General features: G+C 39.8%; 1 protein-coding gene across 2 annotated transcripts in view; it reads right to left on the bottom strand.

Annotated features, from left to right (window-relative positions):
* Positions 1–10,768: 10,768 nt before the first annotated feature.
* Positions 10,769–13,870, bottom strand: part of F13A1 (coagulation factor XIII A chain) — a 127,728-nt gene continuing 124,626 nt past the window's right edge. For both annotated transcript variants that reach the window (XM_081324191.1, XM_081324190.1), the window contains one exon: positions 10,769–10,955. In XM_081324191.1, the coding sequence (XP_081180317.1) occupies positions 10,922–10,955 (34 nt within the window). In that variant the 3' untranslated portion in view covers positions 10,769–10,921. The remainder of the gene's footprint in view (positions 10,956–13,870) is intronic.

Consider the following 13,870-nt stretch of genomic DNA (forward strand, 5'->3'; position numbering starts at 1 on the left):
TCTTCTTCTCCAATTTCTCCATTTTCTCCTCCATTTTCTCCTCCAGCTTTTTCAACTTTTCATCCATCATGTCAGACATCAATTGTGAATGCTTTCCAAGAGCATCTTGTAAATCCTTAAGTGTCAATGTCGGAGGAGGTACAGGAGGAAGCAAAGCTTGCAATGAGGTCTGTTGCACCAGGGAAGACCCCGCACTCCGAAGAGCTTTAGAAGTTTTAGCCGCCATCTTCCCCCACTTTCACTTATTGCGCACTTTCACTTTAAAGCTATAAAATCCATTGAGCTAGAGAGTAAAGATAAGAGTCCACATCACCTTGACCTCCTGTACCGCTCTGCCTGCATCTTAACAATCAAAAGTATTTCCTTTTGGCAGGGGTGGTTGCTAACGCCTGGCTCTGCTCCATAAATCCCGGAGCAGGGGCGCTGCGCAGCTCGGAGCAACCCAGGCTTCGGGGGGGCTCAATCCTTCAGCCGCCCAAACTCTCAGCTCAGGCGGCCCCGGAGAGCTCAACCCCTACCTGGGGCCTCACCCCCTCCTCTTCTCCCGAGGAGGGGGCTTCAAATCCATCTAAACAGCTGATCGGCGCTGTTTACGATGGAAAAACACAGCTGCGGAGCGGGCAGCCCGAAAACGGCTGTCTTCGGCGTCGCGTCGCCACCGGAAGTCGTTATTTTTTTAACTTTTAAGCTCTCTTTTTTCTTATGCATTTTATGTTTAGTTTGCATCATTTCATACTCTGAAAACCATAGTTTCTTATTGAATAGCTTGGAATTACATTAAGAGTTTTGTTTTCAATTGTTTACTATTTTATTTGGAATAGGACATAAAAATGCGAAAACCTTTGGATTGTCCTCTATATGCTGTCACTGCAAAATCCACATAAACCATGATATTTTTTGTTGTTGTTCATTTCTTCTATATTAGACAAACATTTTAGCCTGCAGCGTGATGTTTGTTTTCCTTTTTACATTTTTTTACATTTTCTGGTTTTCTTTTTGGTGGTTTATACAGGCACAGAATAATGCTTTTTCGGTATTATTATAAAGATTCGTTGCTTTGCAATAAATCTACCACTGCTGTTTTTGGTAAATTAGTCAATCACTGCCACCATGAAATTCTAGATTTATGAAGTAATCATCCTCCAAAATATTGAATGGACTCAGTGCTTCATAAACCAGTTTCACTAATTCTCTTATCATAACCGGCTTCTACAGGAAATCCTTACCCTTTGCCTCAGCAGCTGACACTGGTTAGCTTTTAGATCATTCTCCTCAGGGAAATTACACAGCACTGGGCAGTCTTAAGCAGCATTTTTCATTCTGTGAATGAAACTGCAGGAAAAGCATTAAACTTTCCCGTTTTGGTGAATGACAGAGAGAATCTGCATAAAATACATGTGCTAAAGTATGTACATGTATATGTATATGTATATGTATATGTATATGTATATGTATATGTATATGTATATGTATATGTATATGTATATGTATATGTATATGTATATGTATATGTATATGTATATGTATATGTATATGTATATGAAAAAAAATACTTCTTCGATATAATTCGATTGTTGTCGCCAGGCAGGGTGGAGGTTGTTTTTCTTGTTTGTATATTGGGTTTTTATATTTTTGGGTTTTTTATTTTTAGATTTTCTAAAATAAATGAATGAATGAATGAATGAATGAATGAATGAATGAATGAATGAATGAATAAATAATCTCTCATGACTGGAAAAATTATAGGTGGGTGACTATAGCTGGCTGACTGTTCTGAGAATGGTGCCTGTTTTGTAGATGGTTATTTTGAGGATCTTTCCGTTTTCATTGTATTCATCTTTAAATTTAATTCATCTCCAGACACAGAGCATTTTAATGCTGTCCCTGATGCTCTTAGAACTATATTTGGGCATGGCAATACTCATGGGCTGAAATGACAGAATCCACTAAATACTAAACAGGAGTTAGCAAGGCATAACTCTTCCATTCTCATACGGTGCTACAAAATAAATGTGCCATGGGTTTATTTGAAGTCTGTTTCACAGAATAAGTGAAGACAACTCTTACACACGATGAACTACAACTTACTTAACTTCGTGTTAGCCCATTTTATCCCAGCCTAACTATGATTTGAATTTAACTATGACATTCCTCAACCTCCAATACTTTTTCAAAACACCAAGCCAGAGCAGCAAATCATCTAGACAACTTGCAATGATTACTCTTCAACTTTAATATTTGATCTTAACAGCCAATAAGGATGGCTTCCGGATATTGCTGAAGTACAGCTCTCAACCTCTCAGACAGCCTGGCCAATAGGAAGGGAAGGATGCTAGCCATGTTCAACAGCATCTGAAGAGCCATGGTTTCTATGCGGATTTTTCAGTTGTCATAGAACTAGAATCTTTTCTATAATTAAAAAGAGGTGGTCATATGTATTCCCACTTTAATTTTTTGCAGGGCCCTGCCTCATTGATGGTGTCATACATTTCTGCTCTTTCTGAAATCTCCAATACCTCTAAGCAGGTATCTCAAGTCTCTAATGTGCTCTTAAAAGAAACCCAGAGCCTAAAATGCTAAAAAGCAGGCAAAAAAGTTCCCTTTCTTTGGTGATGTCATTGCCCCATCTGATGCAGTGGTTTATTTTTTTTAAAGACAGCTCCTGATTTCAAAAGATTATCCCAGTATGTTAGAGAATACAACCTCTATAGGGTTATGGATCCTAAACAGCAAGCAGAATGGATTCCTTTTAAAAAAAAGTTTGCAACATTTTTGTTTTTTAAAGAAACCCCAGTGTCGCATTTGGCAAGCTTCATAGCCTCTTGGGGCTGTCACCCTTTTACTGAGATGTCTGCTTCCAAATAAATAAACTTCATTAGCACTTGCTGGTGTGTACTACTTGGCGGAGTCTCTTCTTCTGATTTAGGGTACTGTGACACTTTAGCGACACGCTGAGCAGGTGGCTGGGCCAAAATAGCAGAGGAATTAGCTGTTAGCTGAAATAATAGCAGCCAACTATCAAATCTCACCAATAGCAGGTTGATCCCATGTGGGCGTGAGGAGTCTCCTTGACACATGGAAGGAAGCATTCTTCTATCAAGATGTGACCACCCAACCTGACAAATTGACAGGTTCACCTATCTCCCTATTGCATGTCCCTTGCCTCTTCATAGGGACGCGGTGGCTCAGTGGGTTAGGACACTGAGCTTGTCGACCAGATGGTTGGCAGTTTGGCGGGTCGAATCCCGAGTGCCGTGTAACAGAGTGAGCGCCTGTTACTCGTCCCAGCTTCAGCCAACCTAGCAGTTCGAAAGCACGTAAAAAAAATGCAAGTAGAAAAATAGGGACCACTACGGTGGGAAGGTAACAGCGTTTCGTGCACCTTTGGCATCTAGTCATGCCGGCCACATGACCATGGAGACGTCCTCGGACAAGCGCTGGCTCTTCGGCTTTGAAACGGAGATGAGCACTGACCCCTACTGCTCTTTCTTTGTTGAGTGTTGTTTGTTCACTAGGCTCAGTCATTACCTGTGGTGAAGACAAGCTCTCTCTCTTTCCCATCTCCACATATGGAGGCTTAGTAGTCCAGCATTTGAATTTCACTGCCACTACAGATGGCAGGGTAGAGCGAGTAGCTTATTTAGGGAATGTAAGGAAAGCCATATGGCACATTCAATCCTTTGGTGACAATTTCTACCTCCACTATCCACTACTACCAGAAGATAGGGCTGACCCTGAGGTTTCCTTCCTTTCCTCCCCCTATGCCTAATTTATTTTCCCTATTTCTGTTATAGAGGAAGGTTTTCCTCTGCCCGAAGCTAACAGAACAAGTTCATTGACTCTTTATCTAAGTGTCCCAACAGGATAGGGATTTGAAATCCTTTAGGTCCAAAGCTCATCTGCCCCAGTCCTGATCATCTGGAGGTATTCCTTGGTTAAGTTGTCTTGACTTTAGTGAGGAAAATCAATGTTCTGATGAATGGGATTGTTTAATAGACGAATTGGCGGAAGGAATGTGTCTTTGTAGCTCACTATTGTGTCTCTCACTATTATGTTGGAGGAGACTCCCTCCAGTACACACTGTTCACAATAAATACTTCAATGAGGCTTGATTATTTGCTTCAGGTCCTGCTTTTTGATCCCCCACCTTGGAAATAGCCAGGTACAGAGACTGGTGAAAAGAAGGAAAGGGAATGATAAATATTATCTCCAACTTCAGAGAGGAAAATACATCAAACCAAATTAAGAATCATAGAACTGTAGACCTTAGTAGTTCTTCTTAATCAACTTAAGGAACATTTTAAATTAATCAATCTAATTCATACCTCTTGGTTATGCCAATGAGAGCAAGGCTTTTCTTCCAGGGGCATAGCCTGGTATCAAATTTTTGTAACATACAGTAATATTGGACATAGATACATTTCAAAACTTCACACAGAGCTATGACAAGACTAGTCAGACTCTGGTTTCTGTCTGCGTTCTTGCAACACACTAAGCCATGTTTTAGGTAAATGTGCATTGAGCACTGCACTATTCAAACTGGATTGCCGGAGAAAATACAAAGTTCATCTTTAGATGCTGAACTGGAAGAATGGATGCCCAGGGTAGAATCAGAGAGAAGGGTATGTAGTAAAAGGTAGGTTTCCTAAAAGCCCTTTTCTTTTGCGTTGTGAGATTCCTTCAGTTTATGGATGCTATGATGCTCCTAATTTTCCCAGACTAAATGGGGGGTTGATCTAAGTGAACAAGAATCTTTCAGATTCTATACAAGTTTTTGATTTGATAAGTTTACACGCTTGATAATCCCTGATTTGGAAGTCATGAAAAGTCTGCAAGTATAGCAGCTCCTGGGAGTGTCTGATGCACAGTTTATTGTCACATGCACTATTGAATGGGACACACGTGCGTCTGTTAGACACCTTTTCAGCATAATTTATCACTAATAAAGAAATAAACAAATGGAAAAGGCAATGTGATTAACTAAACAAGCAATACGATAATAAAATATTAGCTAGAGATTCAAAATTGCCACATGGAAGAATTATATCAGGTTGATCTACAAAAAAAAATGTTTTACCCTACTGTTTTCTTATGTATCTCCTACTGTATGTCCATTGGGTGTCTTTTGAGTGGTGATGCCCAGAACATCCAAACGTCACATCATAAACATTTGATAAATGAATAAATCTCAGAGGCATAGCATCTCTCAGTTCATAGAGGAAAACAAAAATAGTTGTGTGTAAACCTTCAGCTCCCACCAAACTAGCAGTTTGAAAGCATGCAAATGCAAGTAGATAAATAGGTACCACTTCGGAGGGAAGGTAACAGTGTTCTTTGTGCCTCGGCCTACAGTCATGTTGTCCACATGACCATGGAAGCATCTTTGGACAATGCTGGCTCCCTTGGCTAAGAAAGGGAGATGAGCAGTATCCCTGAGAATCAAGCACGACTGGCAAAGGAAACTGCATTTAAAAAAAAACACCTTCAGATAGTTTCAGAGGTACACGATGTAATATAATATCAGTAACTTTCTGACTGGAGAGTTTAAGAAAAGGAAAGTGGGATATGTAAATTCTATATATCACTTCCTACAATCCCACTGAGCACCAGACCCTAAGTGGTCCCTAAGCTGATCTTCACTATGACAGACCTTGGTACCTAATCACCTAAAAAGCTATGGCTTACAGGTTTGGTTCCCAGATGTTTTGAACCCCATAGAAAGATCTGTGGCCATTTACACCTTATAAGTCTGAAATAGGATGAAACTGGTCACTGGCTACCTGTGATCAATATAAAACACCATTCAAGATAAAAACAGAAATTTCCCTTCTCAGGGTATGTATGTATGTATATGGAAGTCATATAAAACTTCATATATGATAGGACATATGTCCTAATGTAACATTCATGTCTGGTCTGAGAGCTTAAGAAACAGAAGATAGACTGATACATCATCCTAAAGGTAAGACTTTTTTTTTAAAAAAGGGCATTACTAAGAATTTAAAATCCACATTCTGATAGGCCAGGTGCATTATGGATCTGATTATTTGTGGGTAGTTGCAGAGAAAAGCAACTTTGGTCTACAGTATCATTCCTTAAAATAATCTGAAAACAAGTTAAAATATCCATGGAAAGGAATCAGTGAGTATCTTGGGATTGTTGAACACATGTGTCGCTTCACTTGCCTGTTTCATACACGGTATCCTAACTGCCTCGAAATAAAAAGAAAATTGGTTTAAGTCTACATGTTTTAATGTATTTTATGTATTTAAGCAATAGATAAACAATGTGTTTTAGCTGATTAACAGAAGAAGAAAAAAACATGATCACTACTGCAACTTGACAATGTTTATCCATGTGGCAGAGGTCAGGGACTTTGTGCATTTTAACAGTCTACTCAGATTATTCATTAGGACCCACTCCTGGGTTAATTAAGTGGCAATGGCAACAGTGCAAGCCTATTCAGAAATAACTCTTATTGAATATTGTGCGGTTCCATTTCAGAGAAAAAGATAAAATACACACTTAAAGAATTGATATCAATGTCTATTTTAATTCAAATCTTTTAAAATTGGCACGGAAATTAAATATATATACTAAGAGGTTGTTGTTGTTGTTTTAAAAAAAACCCTTGGAAATGTACTTATAATATCTGTTCATATAGAATTCATAGTCATCAAATTAATTTTACTCGGATTTCAGGAGACACATTGTCCTTTTCAAAAAAAGTATGTTTCATTTTTGCCAGCTCCTGATAGGAAGCAAGGGAGAAAGAGACTACATTTGTAAATATTCTTTTGCCATTTTGATGATAAACTGCCAAGCTGTTCAAGGAAGAGTTTTCAAGTCAACTGTAACTCAATAGTTCCTGAGCTGAGCTTCTACTTCTGGAATCAGATTTAATGTATCAAAGCTACAGTTAAGCATCCAGGTATTGATTGCACACTAATCAAAAGCAGATACATTTTCTGGCATTTAGCTGCTTTTGGCCAGTCAATAAGAAGATGGGGCCAAACTCAGAGCTAATATAACCTCGTTCAGGTATTTGAAGAACCCTGGGAGTGGCTGAGCTTTGTCTATAATGTTCCTTTGTAAAGAACTATGTTGTTGTTAGCTGCGAAGTCGTGTCCGACCCATCGTGACCCTATGAACAATGTTCCTCCAGGCCTTCCTGTCCTCTACCATCTTCTGGAGTCCATTTAAGCTCACGCCTACTGCTTCAGTGACTCCATCCAGCCACCTCATTCTCTGTCGTCCCCTTCTTCTATTGCCCTCAATCTTTCCCAACATTAGGCTCTTCTCCAGTGAGTCCTTCCTTCTCATTAGGTGGCCAAAGTATTTGAGTTTCAACTTCAGGATCTGGCCTTCTAAAGAGCAGTCAGGGTTGATCTCCTCTAGGACTGACCGGTTTGATCGCCTTGCAGTCCAAGGGACTCGCAGGAGTCTTCTCCAGCTCCACAGTCCAAAGGCCTCAATTCTTTGGTGCTCAGCCTTTCTTATGGTCCAACTTTCACTGCCATACATTGCAACTGGAAAGACCATAGCCTTGACTATACGCACTTTTGTTGACAGGGTGATGTCTCTGCTTTTTAGTGTGCTGTCTAGATTTGCCATGGCTTTCCTCCCCAGGAGCAAGCGTCTTTTAATTTCTTGGCTACAGTCCCCATCTGCAGTGATCTTGGAGCCCAGGAAAATAAAATCTGTCACTACCTCCATTTCTTCCCCATTTATTTGCCAGGAATTGAGAGGGCCGGATGCCATGATCTTGGTTTTCTTAATGTTAAGTTTCAACCCAACTTTTGCACTCTCCTTCTTCACCCGCAACAAGAGGCTCTTTAGTTCTTCTTCACTTTCTGCCATTAGAGTGGTATCATCTGCATATCTTAGGTTGTTGATATTTCTTCTGGCAATCTTAATTCCAACTTTTGATTCATCTAGCCCTGCCTTTCTCATGATGTGCTCTGCATATAAGTTAAATAGGCAGGGCGACAGTATACAGCCTTGCCGGACTCCTTTCCCAATGTTGAATCAATCAGTGGTTCCGTGTCCAGTTCTCACTGTTGCTTCTTGGCCCACATATAGGTTTCTCAAGAGACAAATAAGATGGTCTGGTACGCCCATCTCTTTAAGAACTTGCCACAGTTTGTTATGATCCATGCAATCAAAGGCTTTAGCATAGTCAATGAAGCAGAAGTAGATGTTTTTCTGGAACTCTCTAGCTTTCTCCATGATCCAGTGTATGTTGGCAATTTGATCTCTAGTTCCTCTGCCTCTTCGAAATGCTGCCTGTACTTCTGGTAGTTCTCGAACCACATACTGCTGGAGTCTAGCTTGTAGGATTTTAAGCATAAATTTACTAGCATGAGAAATGAGTGCAATGGTGCGATAGTTTGAAATTCTTTGGCACTGCCTTTCTTTGGAATTGGAATGTAAACTGATCTTTTCCAATCCTGTGGCCACTGTTGAGTTTTCCAAATTTGCTGGCAAATTGAGTGTAGCACTTTTACTGCATCGCCTTTTAAGATTTTGAATAGCTCAGCTGGAATACTGTCACCTCCACTAGCTTTGTTGTTGCTCAGCTTTTCTAAGGCCCACTTCACTTCACATTCTAGGATGTCTGGCTCGAGGTCAGTGACCACCTCATCGTGATTATCAGGGATGTTAAGCTCATTCTTGTATAGTTCTTCTGTGTAATTTTTCCACCTCTTCTTAATCTCTTCTGCCTCTGTTAGGTCCCTGCCATTTTGGTCCTTTATCATGCCCATTTTTGCATTAAACGTTCCCTTCATCTCTCCAATTTTCTTGAAGAGATCTCTGGTCCTCCCTATTCTATTGTTTTCTTCTATTTGTTTGCACTGTTCATTTAAGAAGGCAGTCGTATCTTTTCTAGCTATTCTCTGGAATTCTGCATTCAATTGGGCATATCTTTATTTTTCTCCCTTGCCTTTCACTTCCCTCCTTTCCTCAGCTATTTGCAAAGCTTCCTCAGTCAGCCATTTTGCTTTCTTGCATTTCTTTTTCTTTGGGATGGTTTTGGTTGCTACCTCTTGTACAATGTTGCGAACCTCTGTCCATAGTTCTTCAGGCACTCTGTCTATCAGATCTAATTCCTTAAATCTATTCGTCACCTCTACTGTATATTCAACAGGTATATGAATTAATTCATACCTGAGTGGCCTAGTGCTTTTCCCTACTTTCTTCAGTTTAAGCCTAAACTTTGCAATGAGAAGCTCGTGGTCTGAGCCACAGTCAGCTCCTGACCTTGTTTTTACTGACTGTATAGAGTTTCTCCATCTTTGGCTGCAGAGCACAAAGTCAATCTGATTTCTGTGTTGAATCTGTGGTGATGTCCATGTGTAGAGCCGTCTCTTGGGTTGTTGGAAAAGAGTGTTTGCTATGACCATCATATTCTCTTGACAAAATTCTATCAGCCTGTGCCCTGCTTCATTTTGTACTCCAAGGCCAAACTTGCCTGTTATTCCGGTTATCTTTTGGCTTCCTACTTTAGCATTCCAATCCCCCATGATGATAAGGACATCATTTTTTGGTGTTAGTTCTATAAGGTGCTGTAGGGCTTCATAGAACTGGTCAATTTCATCCTCTTCAGCACTGGTGGTTGGGGCATAGACTTGGACTACTGTGATATTGAATGGTTTGCCTTGGATTCAAACTGAGATCATTCTGTCATTTTGAGGATTGTATCCCAGTATTGCTTTTCCTACTCTTTTATTGACTATGAAGGCTATTCCATTTCTACTGAGGGATTCTTGCCTGCAGTAGTATACCTGATGGTCATCTGAATTAAATTCACCCATTCCTGTCTATTTTAGTTCGCTGATACCTAAGATGTTGATGTTCAGTCTATATACAGCCATAATGAAAAAGTAAACTCTGTCAAGTTGAGCTGAACGTTTTTTTGTCTTGGAACATCCATTTCTTGGCAACAGCTTGCCCATTTTAGGAATGCGATTAGCTGCCATACATCGGGAGAAATTTACGGTTTGCTTTAGCTGGCTATATTCTTCAGGGCTTCTTAAGCAGAATATCTTCCATGAGCAGTATGGTGTAGTGGCCACAACCCATAAATGGGGACCAAGGAAAATCAGCTGTAAGTTTTCCTTGACCATGTGATTGACTATTGGCTAGCTCCAGTGGTGGGATTCAAACATGTGAACAATTGGTTCTCTGTGTGGATGGTGCTTCTGGAAGACTATTCTGGGCCTGGGCAACAAAAAAATAGCTACCGGTTCTGCCGAAGTAGTGTGAACTGGCTGAATCCCACCACTGGCTAGCTTGCATTGCTCGGCCCAACCAACTTTGTAGGATTTATATTTGACTATTGTCTTGGGCTCCTTAGTGAAAGACAGATAAATAAGCAAGTAATCTACCTGAGCTTGCTGAACGAGCACTGGACCAACAACCTTGAGCGCAGCCTCCAGAGTCCCTCCCTAAACTTGCTACCAAATTGCCATTTTTTAATGTAAACAAAGGGAATTTACAAAATACATGGAAAATAACTTCATCAACTACATTTAATAAGTGGAATTGAATTGATACTGAACTATAAATTATATCTCTTGAAGGAGATGGGTGGACTAAAAAATAAGTAAGTAAATAAGTAATCAATTATAGATTTTAACCTTCTTTGTCTGCCCCTTGCTATTTTTGGAGGGTGGAGTGGCCTGAAACAGGTTATTCAAGAGCCAAGTGAAGCTTTTAATGTGAAAAAGTTATATCTTTATTTCTAAAAAAAAGATAGTGTTCTCTACTGGACCTTCCGTGTTCGATATGTCTAAATATGTCTCAAGTACAGTTTGTTCAATTTGTTTGCTGTTTAATGAGAAACAAAAGGAAGGAATTTTTCACATTTGGGGAAATGCTTCATCTTTTACTTTCCCATTGTTATTTACAGGTTCAAATTTCATTTGTCCCCTTTGGACTTTTCAACTGTGGTTCTGAAAGACATAAGAGAACAAGAGCAGAAATACAAGATCATTGACATTTGTGAAAAATGCAACCACTACTTAAAGAAAATTTAAGCTTTGACTCAGCAGACCATCTTCTGCAAAATAAGATGAATGGAAAGGAAGAGCCAAGAGCATAGGAGAGCCACAGATGCCTCAGGAAAAGAAAAAAGAAATAAAAAAGGAGGGAGGAGAAGGAAAGGAATATTTTTTCCTGTCATCTTAACCAGGAATACTTAAAAAGCTTCAGGATTTTTGAATCAGAGGGACACAGATAAAAATCACTGCAATGTTTTACTAACTTTTAAAGTCTGTATTGTTATTTTTTAAAATATTTTTGTTTTTATTAATTGAATGCATAAAGCAAGCCAAAGGAAAAGATGGACAATTCTGTAGATAAAGCATTAAAGAAGGAAAAGAAAAATATGCAAGACATATATTCACAGATTTGTATACATCAATATAATGTCTTGATAAGCATTTCAATAAAAGGTAGCTGCATTTCATTATAATCATCTATAGCTAATCTATGTCAATAAATAATTCATTCATTTTGTTGCCAATAACATGATTTCTGTAAACTCTGCAGCAGTTGGGATATTTTTTTACCCATCTAATGCTGAAGAAAAAATCATGGCATGGGGAATCTACTTTGCCCTTTTGAGAGTTTTTCACATACTAAATTGACATTACGTGATAATCCAGTTCCCAGAATAAAAACACGATCATACAGAAAAAAATTAATTGAAAGCTTGGGTGTAGACTTTGGATCAACGAGTAGACGAAATTGGTGAGTTTGTATTATTTTTCATTCTAAAGGACTAATATTATCAGCCTAGCACAACTCAATGGCAGGATTTACAATTAGAATATCTATTGATGTTCCAATTTGGACCTGCAGTAATTTCAGCCTTGGTTGCATCTAATCTATTATAAGCGCTCATTAAAATCTGTGACACAGCCCCCCCTTACATTTACTCCATATAAAATTCTGCCGGTGATGGATCAATTTAATATGTAAACTTTAATGGTTGAATGGAATAAAAAATTGGGGGGACAATGCAAAGAAATGCTAATAAGTGTTGTGATTCAGGGTCAGCCTGTGGGTTCGGCAGTTGGGTCGGACGATTCAGAGGAGGAGGGGGGTGTTGAAGACCTTGCTGAGGGGGTTGAAGATCTTGCTGATGAGAGCCCTCAGCCAGGCCCCTCCCACTTGGTCACCACGGAGACCCAGCTGTGTGAGCCTGACAGTGTGGATGAAGATGACCCACAGCTGGCCCTGTTCAAGGACGCCCGACGCAGGAGGCAGTCAATTAGGAGTAAACAGAGGAAGGCAATGGGGCTCCTTGGAAGGAGGCACAGAGAAGCCACACCCTGAACTCTATATAAGGGGAATGTGTGGGAGGGCTGGTTTGCTGAAGGCAACCGCTTGGATAGTTCATGTTTCTTAAAGCTCCTGTTTCTTGGTTTGTCTTGTTCCGTTTGTTTTTGTGGTAATAAATTTGGCAGGCGTAATTCCAGCCTCTTGCCTTCTTGTAAAAGGGGTTGTCCCTGCCTTTTCTGCAGGGCCGGTAGCAGGCTGGTACAGAACAATAAGAATATGAAAAAACCTCAGTAGATTACATGTTATTCAACAAAAAAATATTTTGGATCTTTTGGACTCCATTGAGAAAATCATTATTTTGTTGAAAACGCAATCAGATTAATGCTTCATTTGAACATATGTTTATACAGTGTCCTGTCTTTGTTCCTTCTGGGGATGGCATTCCAAAGATATGACTGTCAAGTATCCATTTTGTGGAGGAATCCCAAAGGTGCTTTTTCAAGAAGCAACTGGACTTTCTTGTTTTTCCTTGAAGATGTTTCGCTTCTCATCCAAGAAGCTTCTTCAGCTCTGACTGAATGGTGGGGAATGGAAGGATTTATATTCCTTACAGACAGCTGGTCATTTGCATTCTTTTAGAGAGCCGTTGAAGCCACTTGGGGGTTTATCTGTGACCTCAGGGTCACCTGACGAGTGCAAATGGATGTGAAGCGAAATGACTTCAAAGAAAAACAAGGAAGTCCAGTTGCTTCTTGAGAAAGCACGTTTGAGACAACCATGACCTGGATGACTGAGAATCTCCATAGACGTTTGTGGAGGAATGTCCAGATGTTTTCATTTTTTCCAAAAATGAACTCGATTGTGCAACTTCAGATCCTTAAATGTTCTTTTTTTTTGAACCATATTCCTAACACATGGAAACTGACATCTGGACACATTCTGTGCTGTAATAGTTGGTTACATAGTCAGCCAGATGTTTAGACTGAATTTGACATTTTTATCCATCTATAGAGTCCTTCCCATTTCAGCTTAGGTCATATTTTTAGTGTTCAGTCACAAGGTCCAGCAAAGCAGACATTTTGCATTGTGGCTTTAAAATGCGTCTGAGGATCATCTGGCTTGTCATTCATTCTTCTCTTTAATATTCCCTTCCCCACTGGGGCTAAATGGAAACCTACAAGTATGAATGCCTTCCCATGCTGGCTCTGTCATAATTTGCTTTTGCTTTATAATCTAGAAAGAACCACTGTGCCTTCCAGCCCCAGATGTTGTTTCATGGCCTGTGAAGGACTATTGGTGTGCCAGGAGGAACTTATATTGCATCCCTCTTGATGGATAATCAGGAATTAAAGAGCCTTTCCTGGCCTCTTGCAAACAACACCATTCTGTACACAGCTGGATAGGTGCTCATGTATTTGCTATTGTCATTTGGCCAAAGACTCTTTAGCCCCTAGAGCAACAGGCTTAGAAAACAATTCTGCAAGGACTAGAGAGTACCCTATATACATTTATATATTGAAAGATATAGGTTCAGTTCCTGCTGATGGGGAAACAGTGTCTGTAAGTTTGACATGACCACATA

This window comes from Vipera berus (genome assembly GCF_964194415.1).
Source record: "Vipera berus genome assembly, chromosome: 3".
Classification (NCBI taxonomy): Eukaryota; Metazoa; Chordata; class Lepidosauria; order Squamata; family Viperidae; genus Vipera; species Vipera berus.